At 41.5% G+C, this 17,335-nt stretch overlaps 1 protein-coding gene across 2 annotated transcripts in view; it reads left to right on the top strand.

Moving 5' to 3' along the window:
• The window catches only part of PIR (pirin), a 95,402-nt gene that overhangs the window by 61,327 nt on the left and 16,740 nt on the right, over positions 1-17,335 (top strand). The window contains exon 7 of one of the 2 annotated variants that reach the window (XM_061137450.1): positions 8,277-8,321. The exons of the other annotated variant lie outside the window; for it this stretch is intronic. Within the exon in view, the coding sequence (XP_060993433.1) occupies positions 8,277-8,321 (45 nt within the window). The remainder of the gene's footprint in view (positions 1-8,276; positions 8,322-17,335) is intronic. 2 annotated transcript variants of the gene reach the window in all.

A 17,335-nucleotide genomic window follows, 5' to 3' on the forward strand; every position in this document is an offset into this window, starting at 1 on the left:
GACCCTACCAATACTTAATGTGTGTGAAAGTGAAAGTGTTAGTCGCTCAGTCATGTCTGACTCTTTGCAACCCCATGGACTGTAGCCCACCAGGCTCCTCTGTGCAGGATTGTCCAGGTAAGAATACTGGAGTGGGTTGTCATTTTCTCCTCCAGGGGATCTTCCCGACCCAGAAATTGAACCTGGGTCTTCTGCATTGCAAGTGTATTGTTTACCATCTGAGCCACCAAGGAAGCCTGCGTGATTCATGTTAATTTTGACTCTGTACTTCACCACTACCCTATATATTGCCTCATAAGAGGATATGTATCTGTCAGTTTACAAAGCCATACTTCTGGATTATTTTGTCATTATGGGTTTTAAACAGAGTTGTTTCAAAGACGTCTTGGGACACATACAAGAACAAGTAGCTTAGAAATGCATGTTTATCATTGGGTCACTGTAAACTCACTTTAAACAAGTCTGTTACAAACCTGTGTTAAGTTAGGATGCAGAAAAACGTGTCTTTTGCAGTATGTCACTTTCAGTTATAGTGTGTTCTCCACTTGCCCCCCATATACACTCATCCGTGTTTTCATTGTGTTAGCTGACAAATCTAAAGTTTGAGGCTTCCCTATCCAATTCCAGGCAAACAATTTAGGTATTATAAAGCAGCACTTCTTATTTATAGTTCTGGCTGCCTGTAATCCAGCATAAAAGTGAAAGTGAAAGTCACTCAGTTGTGTCTGACTCTTTGCAACCCTATGGACTGTCCATGGAATTCTCCAGGCCAGAATACTGGAGTGGGTAGCCTTTCCCTTCTCTTGGGGATCTTCCCAACCCAGGGATCAAACCCAGATCTCCTGCATTGCAGTCAGACTCTTTAATCCAAGATATTGGTTAGTAAAGTTATACTGTATAAATTTTAATATCAAATCATTCAAGTCAGGGTCACCTTTTGTCTTTTTAAACCACCTTCCTAGATCAAATTCCGTTATAAAATCCAAGGACTGCCTAAATTTATTTTATTTGAGAGCTGTGTTTTATCAAATATTCCTTGAAATTGTAGCCCATTGGCTGGGTCCTCGTGTTTTGTTTATAATATTTTGATTGTTTTGTTACTCATGGTAAAGGGATTTGACATGGATGTCTGTGTTATGTTTGGCTTTTGTCATAAGCTTTACAATCTCACTAATTTAATGTTGACTTTGTTGTAACATTACCAAACTAAAGGATAGAAATATAGGCATGCACTGCTGCCATCCCATTTCTGACACCAGGAAAATGCTTAAGTCCTGAGGGACATCCAGTTAAGGGAGACTGGTAACATTTCTCATGAGTCAGATGAGGTTTTATCTGAATTCCATCCCATGAATAGTATTGGAATCAATTTTTACCATCTCTTTACTTCCTTTGGGCAAGGCACGTTTCTGTAGAGTTGTGCTAATCTTGCAGAAAACAGATGTTTCATGCAGTGATGATTTGGAAGGCAGTTGATATCAGGAATTGAGCTAGATGGTGCATCTCTTACAAAGAATCCAATTTGTTGAGTCTCTGACAGTACCAGATTCTTCTCACATTAGCCACACATTTTTCATGTTAGTTCTTGGCTAAAACTAATAATAAGTAGTTATGTTTTTTGTTTTGGGTTTTTTTTTTTTTTTGCAGTGACTTTTACCATCTCTTGCAAAGCAGTGTGATTTCCCTTGCTGTAAACTGATGTCCAGATAACACTGTTTGTTATCATTCATTGAGAAGGTCATAAATCTATATTTCTAGGAAAATATCAATCTTTTCCAAGAATCTTGTGCCTTCTGGTCCTCCTGTCCCCCTTTGTCTTCTAACTGACTGCATCACAGTTGGGCCCTCAGTACCCACTCTGTTTATTTTTTCCATCTTCCTTCACAGTATCCCTGCTACTTGATGTTTAAAAGCATGATCTGCAATGTTAAAACTGGAGGATTGTTATGGTATAGATAAACTTCATTTCGTAAGCCCTCTTTGCTTCCCTCAACTTTTCGCTTTTCTTTAGGTATATGTATTTCTTCAGATTGGAAATGCAATGGGCTTCTTCCTTTGGTAGTGCTAGCTCTTCATGGACCAGAGGGGGCTCTCTGATGGCTTTTGTCTCAACTCCTTAGATATTCTTTTGTGGAATCTGTGGAAATGAACTGGTCTTAATAGCTTGAGGACAAAAATCACTTTTTCCTCGCTGGCCAACCCTCCACCACCTCTTTTGCTATACTGGTGTGGTGACACTCAGAAAGGACATCTCAGTTGTTGTTCGTCTCTTTATGACTCACCATTTCTACTGCGGTCAGGACTGCACTCAGGAATGTCCACAAGCACACGTATGATGGATGCTTCCCCTAGTAGTCCTAGCCTGGGAAACATCTTGGGAAACTACTCTGGCAAATCAAACAAAGGTCTTGGTGGTAAGGAACTAGAAATCAATCTGGGATGCCATCAGGTCTACCCCTGGTGCATCTCCACCCCGCCTCAGTGGTAGATCCGGGAGGGCAAGAAAGACACCTGTGTCAGTAAGGGACAGACTAAGTCTGACCAGGGAAGGAAAGCTTCGATGGAGAGTCTGTCTACACCCCCATCTAGAGCAGAGAAGGACGCTTCTGGTGGAAAAAAGCCACAGCTGTGGATGCTGCTTTTTTCTCTTTTATAGATGGGAGCTAGCAGTTCCAGAACCACTTCTTTAAAATGTATTTAAAAAACTGGAACAAGTTCGATCCCCAGAATTTTAAAAGACAAGCCTGATCTTCTTCTGTGATACTGAATGGCCACAATATCCTTTGGAAGATGGAGAATGCTGACCTATTGAAGGATCTCAATTATTACTGTTTTACAACTGGACTTGGCTTCCCTCGTAGCTCAGTCGGTAAAGAGTCTGCCTGCAATGCAGGAGACCCAGGTTCAATTCCTGGGTTGGGAAGATCCCCTGGAGAAGGAAATGGCAACCCACTCCAGTATTCTGGCCTGGAGAATCCCATGGACAGAGGAACCTGGCAGGCTACAGTCTATGGGGTCACAAGAGTTGGACACGACTGAGCGACTAAACACATATATATATCAGTCAACAAAATTTCTTAAGAGAACATACAGTTTATCCTATTATTCTATAATAACAGAATAATGGCTGCACAAAGATGTCCACATCCTAGTCCTGGAACCTTTGAATGTGTTACCTTATGTGGTACAGGGGATGTTACAGCTTGATTAAATTAAGGATCTTGAGATGGGGAGATTAGCCTAGGTAATCCAGGTGGGCTGATGTAATCATAAGGATCTGTATAAATAAAAGAGGAAGATGGGAGTCAGAGTGAGAGAAAGATGTGACTATCAAAGCAGAAACAACAAAAACTGGTTAGAACCTACTAGGCCTAAGATGGTGGAAGATTTGACTTCCACTAGACCTTGAGCTTCATTACACGCTCATTATAATATATCAGCATATGCTAACTGACACACCCACAGATGCTGTGACAGTTCAGAGGCTAACCATAAAAGGCCAAAAAGTGGGTGGTGGCCCAATCCCTACCCCTTCCCCAAAATAGCTTGAATAATCCTCCCAATCATTAGTGTATGAAGTTACCCAGCCCATAAAAACTAGCCATGCCTTACCCTAGGGCCTCTCTCACCTTCTGGAAGGGCCCACAGTCTGTCAAGGAGTGTGCATCTCCCTGAATAAATCTGCTTTCACTCTGCTTCAGCTCCCTCTTGAATTCCTTCCTGCTGGAAGCCAAGGGCCCATCCCAAGGACTCACCAGAGAGCTAGGATGTGACCATTCTCTCATACCCTCTTCTCCTGCAAGAAAATCATATTCTCTGGGTATAGAAAATTGACTGGAAGCAACCAATTAGAGGCTGTTTCTCTCACCTATATGATTTTATCTGCAAAAGAGAAGAAAGAAACAAAATAAATACGTTCCTTGTTTCATCCTTTGTGCTCTTCTGAACAAAAAACATTAAAGTGTTGAAAATAAAAACACATCTCTAAAGTTGAGAGGGAAAGGGATTAACAAACTGTGCCGTCATGACAAGGACACATCAAACAAATCCAAACTGAGCGGCATTCTACAGAATAACAAGTCTGAGAGTAACATGGAAACATATACATTACCATATGTAAAACAGATAGCCAGTGGGAATTTGCTCTGTGACACAAAGAGCTCAAATCCAGGGTTTTGTGACAACCTAGAGGGGTGGGGTGGGGTGGGATGGGGTGGGAGGGAGGTTCAAGAGGGAGGGGGCGTATGTATACCTATGGCTGGTTCATGGTGATGTTTGGCAGAAACCATCACAATATTGTAAAGCAATTATCCTCCAATTAAAAATAAATAAATTTAAAAACAAAATAATAAGTCTGTACTTTTAATGAAGAAAAAGACTGAAGAACCATTTCAGATGAAAGGAGATTAGAAGTGACAATTAAATGCCATACGTGAACCTGAATTCCATCCTGGTCTAGACATGTATTTTTCGTTTTGCCCTAAAAAGCATTACTGACACAATTGGCTCAATTTAAATGTCTGCACAAAGCTTATAGTATTACATTAATGGTCATATTTTTTTCACTGATATTGTATCAATGTCATCATTTTTATAAGTGCACTCGGGTTATATTGGAAAATACTCTTGGTTTTAGGAAATACTTGCTGAAAATTACTTCAAAGTTAAGGGGTATCATGTCTCCAAGTTTACTCTCAAGTATTTCAGAAAAAAAAACAATGATGTGTATTTCTAGAGAGATTGATAAAGCATATGTGATTTCAGGTTAGCTTTTGGAGAATCTGGGTGAGTGGCATATGGTAAATCTCTATTTTGGTAGCTTTTCTGTGTCTGAAATTATTTCAAAGTAATAAGTGAAGTGAAAGTCACTTAGTCGTGTCCAACTCTTTGCGATCCCATGGACTGTACAGTCTATGGAATTCTGCAGGCCAGAATACTGGAGTGGGTAGCCGTTCCCTTCTCCAGGGGACCTCCCCAACCCAGGGATCGAACCCCGGTCTCCCACACTGCAGGTGGATTCTTTACCAACTGAGCCACCAGGGAAGTCCTCAAAGTAATAATTAGCAAATACTGTGGTGGAATAAGGAGGAAGAGGGAAATATCCAGTGGATCTGCCTGCTCTCCAGGAGGCCAGGCATGGGGTCCATGGTGAATGAGCTGCCTGCCCAAATTGGGTGTCGCAGTATCTAGGGGGAAGCTCTTAGGAACCAACACTTCTTTGGGGTGTGGCATCCAGTGTGACCCACAGTTTGGGGAGAGGTTCCTGCTCTCCTTAGCCCTGTTGCCTTCTCCCTTTCCCAACCCAGAGCTAACCTTTGTCATGGATTTGGCGTGTCACCAGGCCATATTTTTCTACTTTCTCTACATGTACATGTATAAGCAGTTGTTGGAAAGCTCATTGAAATGAACTTAAGACTGAGGGAGGAGGAAAATGAGTTGGGTTAAGGCAAGGAACATAGGCCAAGAAAAGTTCTCACTAGGGATGTTTGCAGGAATTGGGAACCTCCCTGGAAATGAGAGCAAATGCCACAGAGAATGATTTACGTGTTTAAAAGAAAAGTTTTACACGTCATCTGTTGGACTGTATGTAGGAGGTCTGTCTTAAATGTGTTTCCAATTAAACCAAGCAACGGGTCCAGGGATAAAATGTGACCTTCCTCCCAACTCCTGTTCTGTGTCATAGCCTCAGGGTGGGAGGGAGAGCCCTTCCCAGCTGTGAAGAGCCAGTGGCTTGGAGACAATCTTTTCAAGGCCTGTGACCTGAGACAGCAAAATGTCAGGATGTATCCATTTCTGGTGCAGTACAGAAAAGTGAGAGGAAAGATAGAGGAAGAAAGAGTGATGGGAAGGACCTGGAAATCTCACAAGAGAACTCTTTGTTGATATAATCCTGCTCTTAGCAGAGAAGGAATTCCAAGAAAATGTGGTAGTTTGTAAACATATATAAGCATTCACTCAGTTTGACTGTTGTTTTGCTATAGCTTTAAGAAACAAATGCTTAGTGGATATTAAACAAGGTTTAATAGAAGTGCAGGTAGACAACATGTTAAAAACAAGGAAAAAAGGAAATTACCCTCTGTTTCTATTTTATTCCCTCTGTACCTTCTAACCAGTAACATGAGTTGTGTTAGTAGTGGTGAAGGTGAACTCTCTATCATAATAAAGACTTGTGCAAGGAACAAAAATAGGTGAATGCACATAGTACATTGACCTGGCCATTTGGTCCTTCTGGATAAAAGATTTAAAAAGATAAAAAGGGAAAGAAAACAGACCAAGGCAATTAAGTGTGGACTAATTTTCTGCTTGGAGGATGAGGAGGAATGAAGCAAAGGAGGTGGAGGAGAAATGATATTGGAACAATCACAATGATTCCAAATAAAAACCCACTTGAGCAATTGAGAACTTTGAGGTTCTGTCAAACTCAGAAACATTAATTTTTTTATATCTTTCAACCATGAGCAGAGGATCTATTATGTCAGTCACAGCATGTTCTTGCAATGGAATGCTTTGCAGGCTTTCCCAAGGATGGGTTATTTCTCTATGTTTTGACATGGAAAGGTATCCAAAATAGAATACTGAGTTCTAGTTTTTAAGCAAATAATATATAGTGCATAAAAGAAAAAAAGGAACTTCCCTGGTGGTCCAGTGGTCAAGACTCCTGGCTTCCAGTGCGGGGGGCATAGGTTCAATCCCTGGTCAGAGAAGACCCCACATGCTGCATGGTTCATCCCTGCCCCCCCAAAAAAAGAAACTGAAAGCATAAATATGAAATTGTTAATGATATTTATGGGCTGGGAACGACTAGCATGTGTTTTCAGCATCTAGCATGAACCTCCCTCTTCCATACTGCACACAACATGAAGATCCATGACCTTGTCTTTCTCTTCTGTCTCCATCACAACCAGTTCACGTGAGTGGTAGCTGGGCTCTAGATGATGGGAGGTCAAGTTCAGAAGACTGAGCCAGTGATGCAGTAAGGAAGCAAAAGTGTGAGTGTGCTCTGAGCAGATAGATTTACTTCCAGAGCGCTTAAACACATTCTAGTCAAATCTTGGGGAGAAAAAACTGTGAAAGAGGAGGATGAAAAAATATCATCCAGCATCCACTTGACTGTCTGTCTTTGTTTTGCCATCCTTTAGGTTTTCTGAACCAGACTCAGTTTATGTTGAGTTTGATCAGTCATGCCTTATCATGTGGGCCCCTCTTGCACATTTTAACCCACCTGGCAGCACAGCCACATCCCCAGTGTCTACTTTGTCCTCTATAATTCTTCACCACGTTGACTCTCCCACAGACCTCAGTCTGGATCCTGCCCTTGTACCTTGGACACAACCCTGCATTCCCTGCGCGAATCTTCTTTTTCACCAAAGACACACGGAGTGATGTCCTGATTCTGTTTTGAGCTGGCCCCTCCTACATTCATGTCCCTCAGTGGCACTGAAGGATCTCCTCTGGGCCACAGGGACAGGACATAAATATCTGTGGAAATCAATGCCGGTGCCAAGAGGGCAGATAGTGGGTTGTCTGTGTTTCTGAGTTCTTGGCCCACGGGTCACAGTGGGAATCTGGCAAACGCTATGTATCCTCTTTGCAGAAAAGCTTATCCACTTGAAAAATTCTGTGGACAATTCCAAGGAGGGCACAAGCCATCTGAAGCCCATTCGTACCCCAAAGATTATGCCTCTCCACATCCCTGGAACTGATGCTCTGTTTTAGGACAGAAAAGAGAGTGTTCACTGGAAACTAAAATGCAACTAAGTAAGGAGAAGCACATTTCTAGCATTCTTTTTACACTTAAAACTGCTTGGAGGTCCAAGGAACTGAAGATAAGCCAGACTAGTGAATTGTAGTTATTAGCATGATGTTCTACCTGGAAGGAACAGCTTGTTCATTAGCACAGCTGTTGGCATATAGGTATACAGTCAGTAAGTAGCATACTGTCTGCTTGGGCGGTTTTTAAACATTTGGTAACAAGTCATTTAGGTTTAGTTCTGTGTGGTATGTGCATGTGCACGTGTGTACACATGTGCATGAATTTGTGTGTGCAAGCATGCATGTGGGAGTGTGTGTGTTCTTAGCAGTTTATAGAACTTAAATGTAAAAAAAATATATGTATCTAAAAGATTTGATCTCCAAACTTATCATTTATATCTGTTATATAAGCTTGTATGTTTATATTTCAAATAGAGATATTGTTAAATATTTGATACTGTTGTCCCTTTGTTCCTTTTGGCATTATGGACACTAACCTTTTAATGTCGCTGGTCCCTTTTCAGGGTGGACAAGCTTCATTTATACCATATCTGGAAATGTGTATATTGGTAAGTGATGAGTCTGTTGCTTTGGGTTCAATTGCAATATAAACTACTGCCAGGAAGAAAGGATAAGATGAAACCTTTCGTGTAATTGAATACTTTGCCTCCTCCTGTCCGGCACTAGCCCTCTCTACACTGTAGTACATACTGGTATCCCCAGGGCAGGGCACCTCTCAGCTTCCAGCATGTTCAGTGAGGGGGAAGAATAACAGAACCAGTCATGACAGGAGCCATTTTACTGTAGCCTGTGTGCAATTGTCAGGTCCAGCCATGATTATGTGGGCTGACACCTTGCTAAGTTGTTGGCAACACGCATACTGATAAAGGGGCTTCCCAGGTGGCACTAGTGGTAAAGAACCCACCTGCCAGTGCAGGAGACTTAAGAGATGTGGGTTCAATCCCTGGGTCGGGAAGATCCTGGGAGGTGGAAGAAGGTGAATTTGCTGTCCCAGGTGCTTCTGAGAAGTCTCAAAGTGAGGCCTTTTCTTTGAGTTTCCTGGAGGGATTCTATTCAAGCTATCCACGTGAATGTGCCCCTGGTAACACATCCTTCCTTGTCTGCCTTCCCTTTCTTGTCTAACTTTCCCACTGCCTAGACGTGTTTCCTGGGACTGCCTCCCAGATAAGCTCCTTAGACTCAAATATGCACCTCAGGCTGTGATTCTGGGAAAAGCTACAGTAAGAGAACCAGCCTCCTTTCTCCCACTCTGGGCTCTTCATGGACAGGATAGGTGGTGTGGGTGGGGGTGGTGGGAATAGAGCAGACCATCTGACCACTCCAAGATGCAAGCCAGGAATCCCATTTCTGAGACCCTCTTTGGTTGGGGGCTCTCCACCCCAACCTGCAGCACAGCCTCCTCAACAATGAACTTGCTGTCCTGACATGACTACCTCCTTGGACAACATACTCCCAGCCCCAGACAGCTGACTTCCTGGTACACTCTGCTCAGGGCTGGAAGGCCACACCCAGAGCCAGTTAAACTATTCTTTATATTCTCCAAAATGGGAGTTATCATTGCCTGAATTTAATCTTCTGAAAAATAATGGTAACCCAGAGCTTGTGTGTTTTGATTTTATATCATAGAAATGGGCTTAGTTCCTCTATTACCAATTAGCATTTCAATTATGGTTCAGAAGCAAAATTCATTTCTTTTGGCATTTGAGAAAGTGTAAAAACGATTTAGTAGTAGTATCACGAGTCCATTGGCATACACATTAAACTGTATTAACCATCTGGAAGGGATGAAGCATCATTTGTTTTTTATGATCTTTCGAAAATCTTGGTTTTCACATAGTATATACTTTCTACAAATGGAGAGTAATAGCCATTTTTTTTAAATGGAGGTAGCACCCCTGACTTAGCATTTCAAGAGAAATAAAATAATACACAGATCTGGTTTCCTCGGTGTGTATGCCCAGAAGTGGGATTGCTGGGTCATATGGCATTTCTTCCCCAGTTTTTAAAGAAATCTCCACACTGTTCTCCATAGCGGCTGTATAATGTATATTATCTAGGGTGAAACAGATCACCAGCCCAGGTTGGGTGCATGAGACAAGTGCTCGAACCTGGTGCACTGGGAAGACCCAGAGGGATCAGGTAGAGAGGGAGGTGGGAGGGGGGATCAGGATGGGGAATACATGTAAATCCATGGCTGATTCATGTCAATGTATGACAAAAACCACTACAATATTGTAAAGAAATTAGCTTCCAACTAATAAAAATAAATGAAAAAAAAATTAAAAAAAATAAAAAAATAATGCACAAATGGAAAGTAATAAAGAAAACACATGGATTCAGAGCTGGTTCGGATACCAGAAATGTATAGAATGTGAAAGGACGGGGGCAGCAGATTTTCTCCAAAGGACCAGGTAGCAAGTATTTTCGTCATTGCAGGCCGTACAGTTTCTGTTGCAGTGACTCATTCCTGCCTTTGTAGCACAATAGTAGTCACAGGTGATACATAAACGATTGGGGTGGTTGTTCCAATGAAACTTGATCCATGGCCAGTGAAATCAGAATTTTATACATTTTTCATGAGTCATGAACTACTCCTCTTAGGATTTTTCCTGATCATTTAAAAATATAAAAACCCTTCTTAGCTTGTGTGCTCTACAAAAGCTCACATTTGGTTCTGGTTTTACAGGCAAGGAAAAATTTTTCCTCCACCGTTCTAGGTTCTCTTTTTGGCTGGGCTATGAGTTAAATCAACATAAGACAGATTAACAGTAGAAAAACAAGCTTAATTACATACGAATAGGAGTCCCGTAAGATATGAGACCCAAAGGCAAGTTGGGCAGACGCCGTCCTGAGCTAAAGAATGAAACAGGGACTTGGGGCTTCAAAGGGGAAGAGGGTGATTCACAGGATGATAAGAAGAGCAGATGTGGGGTCATGAGATGTTTGCCATGCCATGCACATGGGTCATTCAGATAAGTTATCTCTGGGGATAGTTCTTTGTACCAGGCTCCTTGTGTGAATTCCTTTAGGTAGGAATCTTTTGGGCCTTGATTGTCTTCAGCTGAAAACAATCCATATACCAAAGTGGCATATCTTGGAGAGGCTCTGAACCTGTTCAGTTTAAATGGCACTGTAGAGGTTGAAGGGGAGAAAGATGAACAGATAATCTTCAAAAGCCGTTTCAGCCAGTAGGTACAACCTTGTTTCCTGACCGACCTTTAGTCCAAGAATTTAACAAGTGAAAAGAGTTCAGTGGTTTGAGGGATAGGAAAGGCTTACACACCCACTTGTTTTTCTCAACGTGAGGCAGGATTTTCCTGAGTCATCTCTGCTCGTTGGCCCTGTCACTTCTCATGACCATGAGCCACAAGTGCAAAACATCTGGCAGGAAATGGGGTCACAGTCTGGAGTGCTGGAGCAAACTTGCATCTGTCCAGGGTAATGGGGACCATGGAGAGGATGTAGATCATGAAACTTCTCTCCTGGGAATCTGCTTCAGCCAATGAGGAGCTGGCCAGATGACCTCATTTAAATTTTATCTCCTTCTGTTCACCCTCTCCTCCCCCGAATGGAGATGGTAATGAGAAAAACAAAAGGGCAAAAACAAATAACTAGAGAAGAAACAACAAAACAGAAATAATGTGTGCTGACCTATAAAATCTAGAGAGAATCCCGAAACTGCTCTCTGATTTTATTGCCTCAATTTTATCTTGATTATAAAACCAGGATGGCACCAGCCAACCAGATGGCAGGAAGTGATAAGCAAGTAATTGTCTTTTTCAAGCTGTCAGGTACCTCCATTCTATTGAAATAGATGTTATAAATATGTACTTAACTATGGGGCTGGAATATATAGACTGCAGTTTGACTGGAGAAGGTAGCCTGGGGAATTCCATAGATGGAGATTTAAGAGGACTGTTAAAAATATTAATTGATACAGGAAGTACTTAAAAGATGGACATCAGTAGATTTAGTTTGAGTAAGAACAGATGGAGTTTGAAGGTTAGAAAATGCTGGACATTAACTAGTTGTCTAAGTTAGATTCTTTTTCTTGAGTATTTTGTTTTTAATTGGAGGACAATTGCTTTACATTGTTCTGTTAGTTTCTGCTCTACACAAGATGAATCAGCTGTATGTATACACATATCCCTTCCCACCTCCCAATCCCACCTCTTTAGGTCATCAGGGAGCACCAAGCTGAGGTCCCTTCATTATACAGCAGCTTCCCACTGGCTATCTATTTTATGCATGATAGTCTATATATGTCAGTGCTACTCTTTCAAGTCGTGCCAGCCTCTCCATCCCCCTGTGTCCACGAGTTTGTTCTCTATATCTCTGTCTCTATTCCTGCCCTGCAAATAAGTTTATCAGTACCATTTTTCTAGATTATGTTTATAACTGTTAGTATATGAAATTTCTTTTTCTGGCTTACTTCACTTTGTATGACAGAGTCTAGGTTCATTCACATCACTATAAATGACCCAATTTCATCCATTTTATGGCTAAGTAATATTCCATTATATATATGTACCACGATTTCTTTATCTGTTCTTTTGTCAATGGACATCTAGATATTTTTAAGTTCATAGTGAGTACTTCCCTGGTGGTCCAGTGGTTATGAATCCACCTGCCAATGCAGGGGACATGGGTTCTATCCCTGATCTGGGAAGATTCCACATGCCGTGGGGCAACTAAGCCCACATGCCACAACTACTGAGGTCATACTCTAGAGCCCAAGAGCCACGGCTGCTGAGCCTATGTGCTACAGTTATTGAAGCCCCTGGCCTAGAGCCTGTGTTCTGCAGCAAGACGCCACCACAGTCAGAAGCCCACATACCGCAACTACAGAGTAGCCCCTGCTGGCTGCAACTAAAGAAGGCCCGCGTGCAGCAACGAAGATTCAGAGCAGCCAGAAATAAATCAATACTTTTTCAAAAAAATTTAAAAAGTGAAGTTCATGGTGAGTATGGTGAAGCCATATGCTGCTGCTGCTGCTGCTGCTAAGTCGCTTCAGTCGTGTCCGACTCTGTGCGACCCCATAGATGGCAGCCCACCAGGCTCCCCCGTCCCTGGGATTCTCCAGGCAAGAACACTGGAGTGGGTTGCCATTTCCTTCTCCAATGCATGGATGCATGCTAAGTCACTTCAGTCATGTCTGACTCTGTGCGACCCCATCGATGGCAGCCCACCAGGCTCTTCTGTCCACAGGATTCTCTAGGCAAGAATACTGGAGTGGGTTGCCATTTCCCCTCTGGGTGAAGCCATATAATTGCCCGCTAATAACACCCTGAGGCTTCCCTGATAGCTCAGTTGGTAAAGAATCCACCTGCAATGCAGGAGACCCCGGTTCGATTCCTGGGTCAGGAAGATCCACTGGAGAAGGGATAGGCTACCCACTCCAGCATTCTTGGGCTTCCCTTGTAGCTCAGCTGGTAAAGAATCTGCCTGCAATGCAGGAGACCTGGGTTCGATCCCTGGGTTGGGAAGATCCCCTGGAGAAGGGAAAGGCTACCCACTCCAGTATTCTGGCCTGGAGAATTCCATGGACTGTATAGTCCATGGGGTCACAAAGAGTCAGATATGACTGAGCGACTTTCACACAACACCCTGAAGAAGTGATGGAATTAGCAGAAGTAAAATAAGACAAATAGAATTAGTACTTTCTTATTTAAGAGTATATTTGAAATGTTTTATGATTTTCCAGGATCTTCTTATTTTCTGATACATTGTGTTTTTTTCAAGCCTTCCAGGCTGACTATTGAATAGTAGCTTTAAAAATGGTGCAGGAGAGAGACCTTTGATAGCAGTCTTTTTTTATTGAGGCAACAAGTATCTTGACCAGCCCTCAGCTGAAATCTTCTGTGGTATATGATTTTTTAAAAAATTAAAACAACATGATCAGAAAACCAGCAGATCCCTAGGATATCAGTACTGAACGTCTTCCCTGCAGCTGAAATGAAAATGACATTACACATTAACAGAGAGATCAACACGGTAGAGGAGTTTATACCCTGTATGCCTGAAGCCTGGGACAGTTTGTCACCTTGGATGCCAGTCCTCTAGCAGAAGGAGTATCAGGTATACTGTTGAGGCTTAGAAAATATATTTAGAAATCTAAAAATATTTGTTTGTGGTTATTGAGATGACAACTAACTGGTTTATGTGGGTAGTAAAATGTTTCACAGTTATTTAAATAAGTAGTAATTAATGCTCACTATGTGCTCTGCCCTTTGCTTTTGGTTCTGGGGGTATGAAAAAGTTCGACACAGCCCGTGAATCTCAATAAAGGTGGGAAAACACACAAGAAGGCAGGTGTGATTCTGAGACACCTGAAGGCAGTGTTTTCAAATCGGTTTATGCCAGTGGCACCAGTGATTGCAGTTATGCGATTTAATTGAATAATATTTAAATTTAACAAAATAAGTGTGAAAAGAGTTCGTATTTCTAGAGCAACTAAAGTCAAATGCTTTGTAAAAGTGAATTGTTAAAGAAAACCCCTTGAGTTAGTATGGCAGAGATGACAGTAAAAGATTGGGGGAAGCTGATAATCTAGCAAGATTTCAGTGGTGCATTATGGGTATGCTTCAATCCAATCCAATTTCTAAAAAATGGCAGATGGATTCACATTTACACTTTGAAGTATTGGCATATAAAATTGATGATACCAAAATCTGTGATAGAAGTACCAGAATGTATGGGTCAGAGAGTAAATGGGATAGCAGTTTTTGTAAAGAGAAGAAGAAAAAGGAAATCTGGTGTATGGGGAGAAGTTTCACAGCAGTTAACCACACACTGACTTTAAAGTATGTTTGAAAGTATTTTGGCCTTTCATGACTGTTTAGGCAAACAAAAATATTTGCAATTCAATTGTTTTCTTTTAAATTTTCCTTAACTGCACTATTAGATTTAACATTCTTGGAGAAGCTTTGCAATGGAAACTATTTATTATCTGATTTGGCCTGATTTATAATTGAAAGTAGTCAGAACCAATAGAATGTATTTTCTTTGAGACTTATTTTAGGTTCAGGAGATAACCAGGTGGATGAAACAGCATAGAAATGACATGAAGGTACAATCAGTCTTTGCTTTCTGTGATCCTGTTTTAAACATTTCATTAAATAATACCGAAGCTAAGGTACATTTAGAATGATTAATCTGAAAAACCCAACCGTCTAGTGTCTATAAAAAAGGTCTGCCTTACAGTGGAGCATTTCAAATAACCTCTTCAAAATCAACACTTTGATTCCTCTCGTAGATCATCAAGTAGAATGGCAGAATTGCATTTGGTATAAAATTAGAATGAACGCTCTTAGGGAAATATGAACTCTTTCTAAATTAAGATTTTGTTACAGACCAATGAACTGCAGTCAAGCAAGCTACCCTGATAGGAGGTGCAGAGAAATCCCAGTTCAGCATTTTTTTTGAAAGCTGTCTCTTGCCAGCTCATTCTATCAAAACATAGCAAAAGGGGCTTTATAAACTGTTTTGGTCTCTCTATCATAAAACATCCTACATGGTAAAATTAGGGGCTAGGGGTAGACCATATGGGTAATGGGTGTTATATACAAATTTGTTGAAGATAGCAACATGGTTCATTGCTCACAGAAAATCTCAGTGTAGCACACTTAATAAAAGGCTGCTCCATTATCACAGTGAAAAATATTACCCCACTCTAAATGAGATTATTCTTAGACTCCGAGACGTCTCTTTTATTGCCACATCCTTGCATGAGTGGAAAATCAATGGAGTTTATCATTCACTGCTATGACAACTGTTAACCTAAATCTTTGGTGGAGAAGAAGCCTTTAGTGATGTGATGGGGCTGGCTCTTGGCAGCTCACAGGATTTGGTTGTGTACATTTTCCCTGACCTCAGATTGGTAGCTTGAAACTGGTCACAGTAGGAGCATTTACACTGTGGAAATTGGCACACACTACACATCAGGTTGGTTCTTCCCCTTGTCCTTGAAAGCAAGTTGGTAAACATTAACCAGCACACTACTGCCTCTGAGACAGAAGTTCTTTTCTTTTCAATTTTTGGCTGTGCTGGGTCTTCATTGATGCGAGTTGGCTTTCTCTAGTTGTGGCAAGCTGGAGCTACTCTTCATTGAGATGCTCAGGCTTCTCATTGCAGTGACTTTGCTTGTTGTGGAGCGTGGGCTCTAGGTGCAGGGGCTTCAGTAGTTGCAGCTCAGGGACTCTAGAGTGTGGGCTTCAGTGGTTTTAGTGTTTGGAGTTAGTTGCCTCACAACATGTGGGATCTTCCTGGACCAGGGATCGAACCTGTGTCCCCTGCATTGGCAGGCAGATTGAGACAGAGTTTCTTAAACTTTTTTGTTCCATGGATCCTTTTGAGATTTGCCAAAGCCCCACCTCTGAACAATGTTTTGTTTTTTTTTTTTAATTCAATGAAGTCACTAAATGGTTCAAAGAACAAGTCTATGATATAGTTCCATGTATGCTTCTCTAATGACATTTGTAATAACATGATCCAGAAGCAGATTTAAATTAGGTTAAGTAGTGATTAACGTAAATTGATTTTGAGATCTCTGCAATGCTAGTGAGGTAAGAAAATATCTACAATTTCTACTGGAGACAAAGTCATTGGTCCAGCTAATACGGCTATGATTTTTTCTGAGGGGGGGCCTACATTCATGACTGAAAGAAAGGCCACATTTCAGGTAGCTGTTTGTGAAAGTAAAGATGTCATTTGTTTTCCTTACAAGCCCGTGACTGATTTGAATTCTATCCAGGGACCCCTTGGGAACACACTGACTCTGGGTTAAGAAGGCCTCTCTCAGAATCCTCTTTCACATTTGCAAGCATCACAATGAACCTTTCTGCTTCATATAGGTTATCTCCAAAGTAGAGGTAAAAGGGAGGACTTCTCTAGAAAATATGGCTATTGTTGAACTCCAGCCAGTATTCGCAAAATTCACAAATAATGTTTCTGTTTATATGGTAATTCCTCAAGCTCTTGTTTTCACTTAAATAAGCACTTCCACCTTGATTATTCAGCTATAGCTCTATCATGTCAGGTGAATGCTTTTATTTATAGCCCAGAATGTCATGTAGCCCAGACATCATGCTTGAAATCTTTGCTCTGTTGTCCATGCACATGTCTTTCTCACCCCTACCTCTCAAACCCACCCATCTTTCTCTGTTCACTCTCCAAGCTCAGACTGGAATTCATTTCCAGTTAGACTGTTAAAATAAACTCCTAACAGCTCATTCTAAGTTCAGTCTTGCCTCCTCCAATTTATTCTGTGCTCTGCTTTCAGTTATTTCTCCAGAACACAGATCTAACCATTTCACACACACATCCTTTCCTCAGAGTGTATTTCCTTGAGCTGAAGCCAGTCTTCATTGCCATCATTCCCCCCAAAAGAATGTTCCAGAAATGATAGAAGGTTCCCCATTCCCCCAGGCATGCCCTGCATATTCCCAGCCCCTCACAGTCTATCCTCTTTTCTAGAAGGCCCTTCATCCTTGTTTCACCTTCTGTTGGTCTATCTGATCCTGCAGAATTCTACAGTCCCTATTCTCTCATTGAACTTTGTTTT

Source organism: Dama dama, chromosome X (assembly GCF_033118175.1).
Source record: "Dama dama isolate Ldn47 chromosome X, ASM3311817v1, whole genome shotgun sequence".
NCBI lineage: Eukaryota > Metazoa > Chordata > Mammalia > Artiodactyla > Cervidae > Dama > Dama dama.